Source organism: Mycteria americana, chromosome 17, assembly GCF_035582795.1.
Source record: "Mycteria americana isolate JAX WOST 10 ecotype Jacksonville Zoo and Gardens chromosome 17, USCA_MyAme_1.0, whole genome shotgun sequence".
In the NCBI taxonomy this organism is placed as follows: Eukaryota; Metazoa; Chordata; class Aves; order Ciconiiformes; family Ciconiidae; genus Mycteria; species Mycteria americana.
The window spans coordinates 12,896,425-12,908,951 of record NC_134381.1 but is presented as its reverse complement, the minus strand read 5'-3'; the positions used below and the strand labels follow the sequence as shown (position 1 = coordinate 12,908,951).

Below are 12,527 nucleotides of genomic sequence, written 5' to 3'. Positions count from 1 at the left end.
TACCATTAACACACATCCCAGCATTAAGCAATGCAGGACACATCAAGATAAGCTATCCTTGGTTTAAACCATAAACCTATCTTTTAAATAATTTCAAGTTACTTGTTTCTTCCTTGCTTATTTGCGAGACATATTGGCTACTCTGTGGATTTAGTGAAAACACGCCTCAGCTGCAGGGGGTCACCTTGCGTAACGTCACAGGTAAGAGACCCTCTGCGATGAGTTCTGAGCCATTATGAGAAGTAATAACATATATTCTGGCCAAATCTCCAAGGTTATCTCCTTAGGTACCACCAGACTAAAAAATTTTTCAGGAAGCTCTTCCAGAGGTATTTATCACATATCCAGAGAGGCTTATAAATGGCAACACAGAATATACGAAGGTACCCAAATGACACTGAAGGACACAATGAACTGAGTACACGGCTCCCACAAACATCTCAGAAAATTCCAGCCTTGTTCAGTTTTCTGTCTGTAATGCTTCATGTAATGCAGCTTGAGATATTTGCTGTGCTAGTGACATTTACTGTGCTTTGCTGCAGGCTGGGCGAGAAGAGCTGCACAAAACAGCAGGCTGGGGAACGGGCACACTTATACCTCTCTGCCGTTTCACCACTATTATCAGTAGCAATGCTAAGCTATTCCTCGTAACCCCGCAGACCCGAGGCTGAAGAGTCACCCAACCGGCTGGTGAACAGAGCCCCAACGGCCGGGCAAGAGCCCTGACAGCCCGCTGCTCCTGGCCTTTTGGAAGTTTTTGAAGGCAAAAGGTGAAGTTGTATCACCGTTACTTCATTACTGTCCTAACAGTAACAGGCAAATCAGTGGGGGAAAAATTACAGACTCGAATTAGAGACTCTAATCTCCAATTAGGAGATTGATAGCAAACTGCTCTCAATCAGTTAAAACAAAACCGGAGAGGCCGGCACGCAAGATTGTTTCAAGAAAAACACTAATGGGCGCATTAGGGAAGGCACAGAAGGCAATCAAGGGTTAACCAAGGTCTCCGAGATTTCAATACAAACATCAATAATGCCAGTAAGGTTGAAAGGGATTTTTCAATTCCCATTAACTTTTCTTTCCAAGTCTAGTTAAGCAGTCATGTGCAAAAGAGGAGGAACGAAAAGGAAACAACGTGGGGTTTTGGGGTGGTAAATGCAGGGAATTAAAATGGAAAGAGATGGCACACACGTTCTGAGTAAAACAGTCAGGTCTGCGGGGGTCGTGACCACAGGCGCTCCAAATATCTCACTAACAACAGTTCGTGATGCTACATCGGGGTTTGCTCCTGACATTTTGATTAGAGCAATTACCGCAGGACAGCTAGATCTCCATTTAAAATGACCACCATGCAGTATCTGGTTAAAAAAATACATATATATATAGGAATCACTGTTAGTGTTTAAATGGATCGTCTTGCCAGAACTGCTAAAGTCATTGCTTGTAGCTATATTCTGGGAATTAACAACTTATTTTTATCCCCCTCCAAGTTATCTTGCTGACAGATATCTACAGGAAGTGAGGGATGAAGACAGTTACTACTATATTGATAAGATTTAATAAAAATCACTGTATGATTATCAATGTCAAAGTTAAGTGGTGCTATGTGGCATCACATCCCAAACCCCTCAGTGTGACCTAAGTGGATTCCAGTGGACACGTGTGTCTCTGAAGGCAATTTGTACACTGCATCTCTCTGCAGCCTATCTACACAATCATTCTGGAGAATTATCAGAAGTGACTCATAACCAAACAAAACATCGCTTCCTTACTTTTAAGCCAAATGGAAAAACATCGTTACAAGAAATTAGTGAAGATAAAATACAGCTCCTTCAAAGACAGATGAATTTGATTTTATTTTCCAAATTCTAAAAAGTTTAAAAAGTCAAGTAGCTGTTTATCTACTGAACACAAAATTGGTAACTGTCCAGTCTTCCTTGGAATTTGCAAGATCTCACAGCTCCTGTTCACAAAGTTAAGGCTTACATACGTAGGAAGTAAATTTAAAAATGCTTCACATGCCAAATCCTTCACATGTTACTATAGTACTGCTACTCCTACCAGAGAATTATGTTTAGTGTGCAATTAAGTCAGCTTCTTGAAATATAAGGAGTACCAAGACTACTGTGCCATAAGGGGACCATATTGCCTGCAACAAAAACATATCTTAGCACAACGCTAAATATTTCTCTCTGCATAAATCTGGAATCCCATCTCCAGCAGAGCTCAGCCTCAGAAATGACTCAGAGCAGCCTGACAGAAGCTGTACACTACAGCAGCAAACGAGTAGCGGTGTCCAACTTGGGCGACTTTGACGGTTATTGATAGACTTGGCAAGTCCAACGCACCATGGCAGGGCCAAAGTCCTCAACTCAGCAAAGCCTTAAACTGAGAATTCCTCTTCAGACCCAATACATGAAGCGTACCTGGAATAATTCAGCATAATGAATTACTGGGAGCTCAGGCTCCCTTCCCTCTGTTCCCACAGAAGAGTCTCCAAATTCCTTTTCAAACACCACCAGCAGACCCAGGTACATACAGCTATACTGTACCGTTCCAGTTTTCAGTATGTCATTAGAAGCATTACAAGCAAAACCACCCTTTATAAAAAATACCAGCTTTTCAATGGTATGCTGCTGCTGCTGCTTTGGGAATTACTAAAAGTCTCTTGAATTCTTTCACTAGAGGTAAGGAGAATTTGAGGATAGACACAAAACCACTCAATTTAAGCTCACAGTTTTCCAAATCTTTTTAATCCAAGTACTTAGCAGGGTGCCTTAGGCCCTTTCTCTTCCTCCTATCCCATGGAATTTTAACAATAAATCAGTGATAGAACCATGTCGGGCTCCAGTGTCTCCACCAAAGTGGATCTTCCCTTCAGCAGATCTAGTGGCTCTTTGCTCTGATACTAGTATGGCCAATGCTAGGACTTGACACTGCTGGTGGTGACTTGTGGGGCATTTATGCTAGACACCCAGATAAAAATCTAAAAATCTTTTTGCTTAATTAAACTCTACACATGCCAAGCGTACAGGAGAGTTGGCAGTTGTGAGCAGGCTGTCTGAAGAGCCTTTACATCATGGTGGAAATACAGTCTTTGGATGGACACTGGTAGGAGGATAAAAAGAATGGATAGTTGTGGGGTTTTTACCCTCAAGAGCATTTTTTGGGCCACATTAAAGTCCATAACTGCATCCAGGCCAGCTGTGCTGCTCTTACATGCAGGAAGCAAAGGGTTGTTAGAGTCGAGCCCCCAAGACTGCTGAAGTCCCTCCAGCAGGATTTTATCCATTTATGTCACCGAGTTTCCAGTACCAATCTCTCTCTCTGAAGATGCACACCACACGGCACGTTCCCACTCTGCCAACAATAAATCAGCACCTATCGAACTGTATGACTCAGGGCTTGGTAGCACACCAGTGACAGTAGGTTACCTCGCTGAACAAGCATTTAGTTGTCTCAGATGAGTGTTCCTCCCCAAAATACATAAATAGTGACAAGTTACGGGAAAATTTACTTTTATACCATCTTGTCCCAAAAGGTTTGTTTAATCAACTAGCTGAAGTACATGGTTAACTATAGTAAGTTTTCACATCTGATGTGCTCACAAAATAAACTGCATTTCTGTTTATTCTCTAATTCCATGTGGTTACAAGAAGTTGTAGTGAGAAACAAAATGTCTTCAGTTCACATAATTTATTATCCAAAGAGGATGTGAGCAATATTCTTATTACTAAATATCCCAGGGATTTTTAATTCTCTGGGCTGGGATAAAAGTTTTCTAAATGTTGACATGCACTTTCACTTGAATTCAAAGATGCATACATTTAAAAAAGGATTAAGATTAGATTATAAAGGAGTACAAGACTGTTCAATACCCTTTGATCCCTGCTAAAAATGAAATCACAAAACTCAAAGTACTGTTATAAAATCATAGCACTTATTTTCAAAATATGTGCAATAGCTTTTAAGGAAAAGTTGCATACTAAGTATGTAGTTCATACAAAGTGTGCCTGCTTTGTATCTGTGCATGGGGCTAGAAGACAATGCACAATTAGAAAAAATTCCAGCTATAGTCTAATAAAGTTAGAGAAACTGATTTCGCAATACATAAAAACTCTATTTCTCTTTATTGAAAGTTCCCAAAATTAAAATATTCCACTTGGTCAGAATTCAATTTAACAAACCAGAAGCTTACATTCAAATGAATTTGCTATTTTTAAAACAAATGCAGTATTCAGAAGAAACTATGAACATGCTGCCCTAACAACAGCTCTGCTCACAGTAGGAAGAAAGAATGCAGTAAGCTGGCTTGTTTATGTCCATATCCTCAACATCTCCTGTGACCTACTAAATTCACTTTGTGTAAGTACTGTGCTGTATGGCAGTGTTGTTCATGCTCAAAAAGCACATGATGAGCACAAAAAGAGTTAATTTTTCATAAGGTTTCTCAACAATTAAGCTAAACTAAGTCTGAACTACTCAATTTCTGTACCGTATTGTGTGGTTAAGACAAATCTGGGAAAAAAAGTTAGAAGATACTTGCCTCATACAATAAACAGCCCAAAGACCAGATATCAGATTTAAAGTTATAGCCGTTTTCATGTATTCTTTCTGGGGACATATAGTATGGAGTTCCCACTGTAAAAAACAAACAAACAAATGAGGAGTTATCGTCTTAAGAAGTGACTGTATTATACAGAAGTTTGACTTCATTAAAGGATTAGGTTTAGCACGAATAGCTAATTAGAAGAGATTCACACAAAAATTTGGAAACAGATCATGGTTTCGAAGGCATAGAACCAAATATATCATCACATATAGAACTAAAGGACTGGTGAACATTACTGAAAATGTCTTCTGTATTTTTGAAGTTTGAGGACCGTTTTCTTCCCCTTTCAGTCTTCCAAGTACCTTCAGAGCGTCTCAGGCGGACAGAGCAATCATAAAGGATCATCCTCCTTTGGTTCACTCAAGAGCATTGAAACTGCAAGTTAGATGTCATGAATGTACTCTGCTAAAACAAGAATCCTGTGACAGCGTATCAATTGAACGTTCACCCGACACACTGCGCTAGCAGCATGACAGAGCGGCTCCAGATGTGACGGGGCACCCTTTTTAAGAGCTCAGGAGACCATTTCCTGCAGCAGGGAAATGGAAGTAACAAGCCCAGCACCAGACAGGTATTCAAAAACTTTCTGAAAGAACCAAGATAATAATTCCAAACTTTAAACTACTGCTCCAACCTACAGTCACGTCAGAAGCTGTGGGATTTCTATGTACTTCCAGAAGTCTGTATTTTATCAAAAGAAATTTACTCCAGCATTTTGGACAGGAGTTACAGGAAATTATTAATAAATTCCTACCTCAAAAAGGTTCTTTTTTAAATCCTAAATAAGTTTCAGTTGTGGTACTGAAAATATAAGACATCCTGGCAGTCTCAACTACATCAAATAATCCTCAGATACATCATTTATTAAAACATCCAAGGACTTTATATGCTCTCTTTTCTCCTGCTTCCCCTGCTTGCCTGTCCCCTGTCAATTTTTTTTTTTTTTTTTTTTTGCTTTTGGCATTCCAGTGTATCCTTCTCCTAATTAAAGACCTTTCCTCACAAGATGGCAAATGTTTAATTTGCCTGTAACATTCAGTCTACAATTTCTGCATTTGAAATGCTGACTGCAGACAGCTGGAAGACTAACAAGCAGACGCTATGGCGTTAGAGGTGGAGGGGGAAGAACAGCCACCACCTGCCCCGATGCTCCTAAGGAGGGGGTTGCACACTGTAGGAAACAAATGAGTTCTGGGGCAGAAAGCAGCAGCTTCCCGAAAGGCACAAATCAACCCCCAGCGAGCGCACAGATGACCCAGCACAAAGCTGCTGCCGTCAGTGCAAGACCTGAACAAAATCACTTTGGGGTCCCTCTAGCTCAGACCATGCCATTCTAAGCACACATGCGAGTCCAAATCTTCGCCGCATTCCTCTGTCATCCAGAAAACCCAAACACAGGCCAGGATCCCTTTGACACAGGCACCGTACAAAGCCTGTCCTCACAGGACAAGAAGATGTTTACAGCCCCAAAGAATTCACAACACGTATATAAACCAAGACACAGAGGAACGGTCAGACGTGGGGCAGCACCTGAGGAGTCAGACAATACTCGTTCTCAGTACACCAGCATCCAAATAGAAGCTGGAAATCAGAGAAATACAGAAATCTTCTCTGAGGTTATTTAGTCAAAACAAAAAGCATTGATTTGAAATTAGTACTGCCAATGCTGGCATGCAATTATCCAGTTTACTCCAAAGCATCCCCAACATCCCCCCTTATGAAGGTCTTGCTGGAAGTATGGATGCCATATGCACCAGATCCTCCCAGTTTACCCCACTACTAAAGTTGCTACCGTATCAGCATTCTGAAGCCCCAGGTTTCCTGTGGGGTAAACTGGGATCATGTAGAATAGCTGGTGCAACCTTAAATACTCAAGGCATTTTCTTGCTCTGGGATGAAAACTAGGCAGCTTACCTCAAAACAAAAACACCACCGCCCCCGCCACCCAAACCAACACCCTTCAATCTTTATTCTACATTTCTGTCATGCATTTATATGCCCAAACCTTGAGTCTACTGAACCTCAACAATTTTTACTCAGAGCTATTCAGAAATGTAGCATATAATGTGAAATTAATCCTATGGCATCTGTGTGAAACATAAGATGTTACAGGAATACATATATAAAACTCTACTTCCCAAAATAGACCAAGTAACCAAGAAAGGCAGCCACTTCCCTGACTGGCTTATTTACTTGGTCCCCCAGGACCTTCAGTAATCAGCTGCCCTATACGATAAACTCAGCTTGTGCTTGCAGGTCATTCAAATAAGAAAGCACTTCCCTTTCAAGGTGAAGAGTACCCTAATGAGAAATGAAATTTTTGCAAATTCTATACAAGCTACAACACAGGAAAAAAAAACACATGGAGATTATTATATTTCCATGCTCAGTAATATCATATCCACCCTAGGAGCATGCCAAACTGACACTGTCCCAGATCTGGCTGGTTTTAGTTGCCAGTGAAAGGCTTCTATGTATGGATGAGGCCAGAGTTCTGTTAATAGTTACTAATTTTTAACAGACTGCACAGAGTAACTTCACAGAACAGCAAAAGCAGACAGGATTCATTCAAAGAATCCAACAAGGCTTTCTGTGGATCTCTCCCATGTGCATGCAAGATGCACACAATGGACAGCACAGCTCCCCAAGTAATTCCCACACATTTGCCAGATTTCTGTACAAGAACTGACTTGGTTGGAATAGCACTAATTAATTTTCCTGCTTAAAAATATGGAGCTGCAGAAGAAATGGTGATTCATTACACGAAGTTCTTGAAGACAGTTTCGGAAGTCCCCACTGAGCACCAGTAAGACACTTCCCTACCTTGAACTTCTCAGTGCTGCTGCTTTTCTCAAATCTGCCAGGCGAGTTAACAGAGCAGACGAAGCAGAAGACATGCTAGCCCTTCACTGACAGCAAGTACAGGAGCTGAGCATGGGCGGACAAGCAGCACGCAACTGGCAGGAGGGAACACGAAGATCATTCCCGCTCTTGCTCCCCAAAGTCTTCGTGCTTCAGAGTGCTGGTGCCAGGGCTGGCCTCCAGCCGTAGCTGTCCTTGCGATCAGTTATTTTGGGTCACTGCGTGACAAGCTCAGAGCAAATAATCAACGTGTGGGCTCTAAAGTTATGGCCTTGCCTTCCATGTTAGCAGGGGTCTGCTTGGTAGGCTAAAATTGTCGTTTCAGATAATGCCTTAAAACGACCTTCGATCAAAGCAGAATGACAGGGTTTATAATACGGATGAGTGCGTTATAGTCCGTATTCGATCTTCTGTGCATTAGTCTGTTCCATTATATTAATAGGTCTGTGGAACAGTCCACGCCTGAGCTGATTTTATGAAGTCTACCTTGCACATTTACCTATCATTACTGTAGTGTTGTCAGCAAATGTATGAACAAGCAGGTCTCTGCGTTTCAAAACTGATGCATTAATTTTTAAATAACTGTCATGATAAAAGACTGACAAGCCCAATTCTCTTTATGGCCTGTCCAACATTACGTGGGAATCTCCTGTAATGAGCATCTTCTAGAAAGCCGCACAAGGCTTCCAGCGCAATCAGTCAGGGCTCACCACTGCATTGCATTAGTCAATTTGACAAGAATAGTCTAATCGGAGACTATTAATCAGAAACTTTCTTTGGTATTTGCCCTGCTGAAAATACAAAATATTGTTCAGATTCAATATTAATCACCAGCTAGTAGAGTAATGGCTTTAAAGTTATAAAGGTCGCAAAATCGTAGAGAAGATTATGACTAAGTAAGCATCTTCCCGTTCTATTCCTGAAAGTCGAAACACTTCACTTGAGTATCAGCATACTTCAGCGATGCCAGAACAACGTTTCTTCCGACTCTCCCCAGCACTGTCTGTGTAGCACAGCTACAACACCCACACGGACCAGAACAGCTCTGGGATATCTGCAACACCCAAGTTAGGGAAATGCTAATTATTCCAAATTAGATTAAGAGCAGAGTCTCTTGTTTCACCAGGAAAACACACAGGCAAAGGCAGCAAAGTTATTCCAGAAATAAAATTCAAATTCCTTTCCTCTCATATATAGTTTGAATTAAAAACCCTACCCGTGCAACTACAGCAACCAGTGCGCATAGGTACTCTGAGCTGAATTCCCACATCTGCCACAGAAACACCCAGGTAAAGAGTTACATTACTTCTAAACTCAGCAAGTCTTTCACCACACAGTGAAGATCATGCTCACTCATTTTAAAAACGTTTTTCAGCTTGAATCAGAGGAGTTTTGTTGTTGTGAAAGTGACAGTGGCCAGGTTCGTAGTACAGTCACACACGATCGTTATTTTCTATACAGAGCTTCTCCCTGTGCAAACACAGTTCAGGCAGGGATCAATGCTTCCTGTGAAATTCATCCTTAGCTGCACACAGGCAGAAACAAGAGAAAAATCTGATTCATGCTTTTAGGAGGCTCTATCAAGAGTCTCATTCACTGCATTTAATGTACCACAGACAAGCCCCTTGCAGCAACAGTCTCCTGCGCCTTTAGGCAGATTGCCATTAAACTGAAATCAGTGCAGAATATTTCCAAATATTTTTAATAGGCTCTGTATGTTGGGTTTTTTTAAAATGCTATAGAAAATAAGCATCTCTTGAAATTAATCAAACTCCATAGCCATATTTGGCTGCAAAGTGCAAGTGATAAGGAATGCTTTTATTGTTCCGCTTTCACCAGCACCTTCCAGCTAATCTTTAATACTGAGCTGAAAAGTATTTCTGAATCCATCACTTTTCTTTCTCTCAGCAGGGAACAGAGTTCTGAATATGAAAGAACCTAACAAATTCTGACCTTTAGTGTACCTTTACAGAGTATTCCCAGTTTCAAACCAAGAGATATCAGAGCACAACGCGGGCCTCAAAGGGGTAACACTGATTAAGCATTCCTTCATCCTCGAGATGTTCCACTCCTGTCAAAACAAACTTTACAATGTTTTGAAATATTTGTAATTTCTGAAGCACGCTCATTACAAACGAAAAAGGCAACGAACTATGCGCAAAAACCTGAGATGCCATCCATGAGTAACAAAAAAAACACCCAGTTTTTTAAATAATAAAATATTTCCAGATCTATTAGCTTAGCTTTAACATGCAAGACACACTATTACGTATTCCATGAACACACATACAGTTGAGAAAAATGTTTTAGAGAAAAATATGTTTTAATAATATCTGGTGGTGCAAACACAGCAGGGAAGCAATTCTACTTGAAAATGAAAGTCCACAACTCTCACCTGTCTCATCTCTTCAGACACGCTTGTAGGCTACCAAGAAAAATGCACAGCATTATTTAAAAAGGAGTCTAGTTCCTAAGTATCTGTCTAGTTCCTAAATATCTGTTTCTAACCGTTTGCCTTACTTGGGGTATATTTCCAACAAGAAGGCTGAGTCCTTTTCCCAGAAGGAGAATTTGGGAATTAGTTCAACTTTTGGGAATTAGCTAAAGTGAAACAATGATCAAAGGCACTAAAATACACTTTAAATTCCTTCAAATCTCAGTGTGAGGTACCCCCACTAATTGTTTCAAGGGGGAAAAAAAGAAAAAAAAAAAGATTAAATCTACTTACTCTTACAAAAGAGAATAAATATTTTGTGCATAGTATTGCAGCTGTTTTTAGAAGACCTGTTGCTCTAAGCTCTCTCTTTTTTTCTTATTAGTATTTAATTACATACACAACCCTATCAAAGTCCTTATAGTTTTTCAGTTTTGTTTTGTTTTTTACATGTAGGTAGTACAATATACTTGCAGTAATTCTGCACCAATCTTTCCTTCCACAAATACTGTACTACAGGCACAGACCAAAAGGCCAAAATTTCTCGAAACCCACAGAATATTGGCTGTTGAAATTTTAAGCGGATTTCTTGTGTCCATTCTTTCTTAACAAGTACTGCTTACTAGCCCCTCAAAGTACTGTGGGTTTTGTTTCAGATGGCAAACTGGTTTGGCAAGCAAACGAAAAAAAGACAAACAGTCCATTTATAAAAGAGCTCTTCTCGTGACTGCAGCTATTCCCTGTTCGCCCTCATATCCAACAAGAAACCAGAAGGAACGTGTAACACCCCACGTACTCCAATTCACAGCTATCTGCATGTTCTAAACTGGGAAGCTTTGACTTAAATGCATCCCCCAAAAGGAAAATCTGCTCCAAGTTTATTCTTGTCCAAGAATAAATAATAAATCATCTGCTCCAAAACAAGACTATTCTGTGTAAAATTTTTTTGGTTTGTTTTGGTGGGGTTTTTTTTTCCCTTTTCTTTACTTTTTTCTTCAAAATGTAAAGCCAAACAGAAGCTTTGGATAATGCCAAGTTTATTTGGCTAAAAATGGGCATTATACCAGTTCACAATAAAGTTATACATTTTAATATTAATGGAAATTCTCTATATTTATTACAGCTCCTAGTAAAACAAAATCTACCAGCTTACTGTGAAGTTCTCCAAAGTCTATGCAGTTTTCCAAAGTTTATGCAGTTTTTACATATGCTCTGCTATTTGTAATTTTTGTCTTGTAACTAATTAGGTTTTATAGCAAAGTTAATGACTTGAACTTTCTCAGAAGCATATTAGAATAGCCTTAACTCACAGGTATTCCTCTGGATGCCCACCTCAGAGATCAACAAAATAAATAACGGACATAATCAAACACGAAAAACAGACAAAAAAATACTCCTAGCCCTATTAAATCTTCAACAAAAGAGACGACACCTGGAAGCACATCACACCCCCGTACTATCCAATCAACCCAAACCGCATGGTGGCACCCACTCAAACTCCAGCATCTAGATGTCATTTCATGATTACAGGGTGCAAAGCCCTGGGTTAAGTATAATCATTTTCTGTAGGGAAACAGCCTTCAAACAGGTATCATATGGCTCCTCTGGGGGGAAAAAAATAAACATACAAATGAAAGAAAGAAAGAAAGAAAAAAAAAGGGGGGGGGGGGGGGGGCATGACTATGAATGTAGTAAAATGCCCGCATTACAAACTGCATAAGAACAGGCTGTTACAAGTTTTTCAAGAAAATAGTAAGCAGCACTGGGGGGGGGGGAGGGAAGGAAAAAAGCATTCCTGCTCACTTCACGCTGAATTGCCCCCCCCCCCCCCCCCCGTTCCCTCCTACACCCCGCAATAAAATGAAGTTTCTGTGATACGCGAGAGTCCACCTCCATTAAACTAAATCCTGGAGCTTAGGCTAAAAGGGAGCTTAAATTAGAGAAGGAAGGCTGGTAAGCCACCATATTGTAACCAGTAGTTGTAAAATTCACCTTAGCTACACTCATTACCTTTAAAACATGGGAGTTTTCTGGTAAAGCTTGTGCATGAAGAGCTCTCACTTATGGAAAAGTATCTCTGTCTTCTCTCACAAGCCATACAGGGAAAAGGAAAAGCGGCAGAAGAGGTGCCACCTGGTGACTTCACCCACACCCTCCAGCCTCCGCTGGTTTCCGGCGTTTGGCACCCATCCCACAATACTGCTGCCTTTCCCAGCACAGTTTTGTTACTTAGTGAGGCAGGAGGTGTCCACGTTTCCCCTCTTGCAGGTCTGCCTATGGAGGTTTTCCAGGGGCTGGGGCTTTCCCTGCCTCACGGTCGCCCACTGCCCCGGTGATGCTCCCGACCGGCCGTGCCGCCAGTCAGGCATCCTGCCGTTGCTCCAAGCAAGGCGCTCGCCTGCATCTCACGAACTGTGTACGGGCAAATCTTTCATTTTTCTTTCATTACCCCGGCATGTACTGTCACTTAATTTTTATGTATGCAATCCTTCCTGACAAATATGATCTGCTGCCTGGTAATTCATCTGACGTTCATTCTGTTCCTTGCTCTAATTACGGCTCCCATTCCTGACACGGCGGCGGCCGCGCTGCCGCAGCCCAGTGGTACACCTGTCAGAC

The 12,527-nt window shown here is 41.0% G+C and overlaps 1 protein-coding gene across 2 annotated transcripts in view; it reads right to left on the bottom strand.

The window, feature by feature from the left end:
* The window catches only part of NEK6 (NIMA related kinase 6), a 69,420-nt gene that overhangs the window by 7,792 nt on the left and 49,101 nt on the right, over positions 1–12,527 (bottom strand). For both annotated transcript variants that reach the window (XM_075519880.1, XM_075519881.1), the window contains exon 8: positions 4,547–4,641. In XM_075519880.1, coding sequence (XP_075375995.1) covers positions 4,547–4,641 — 95 coding nt within the window. The remainder of the gene's footprint in view (positions 1–4,546; positions 4,642–12,527) is intronic.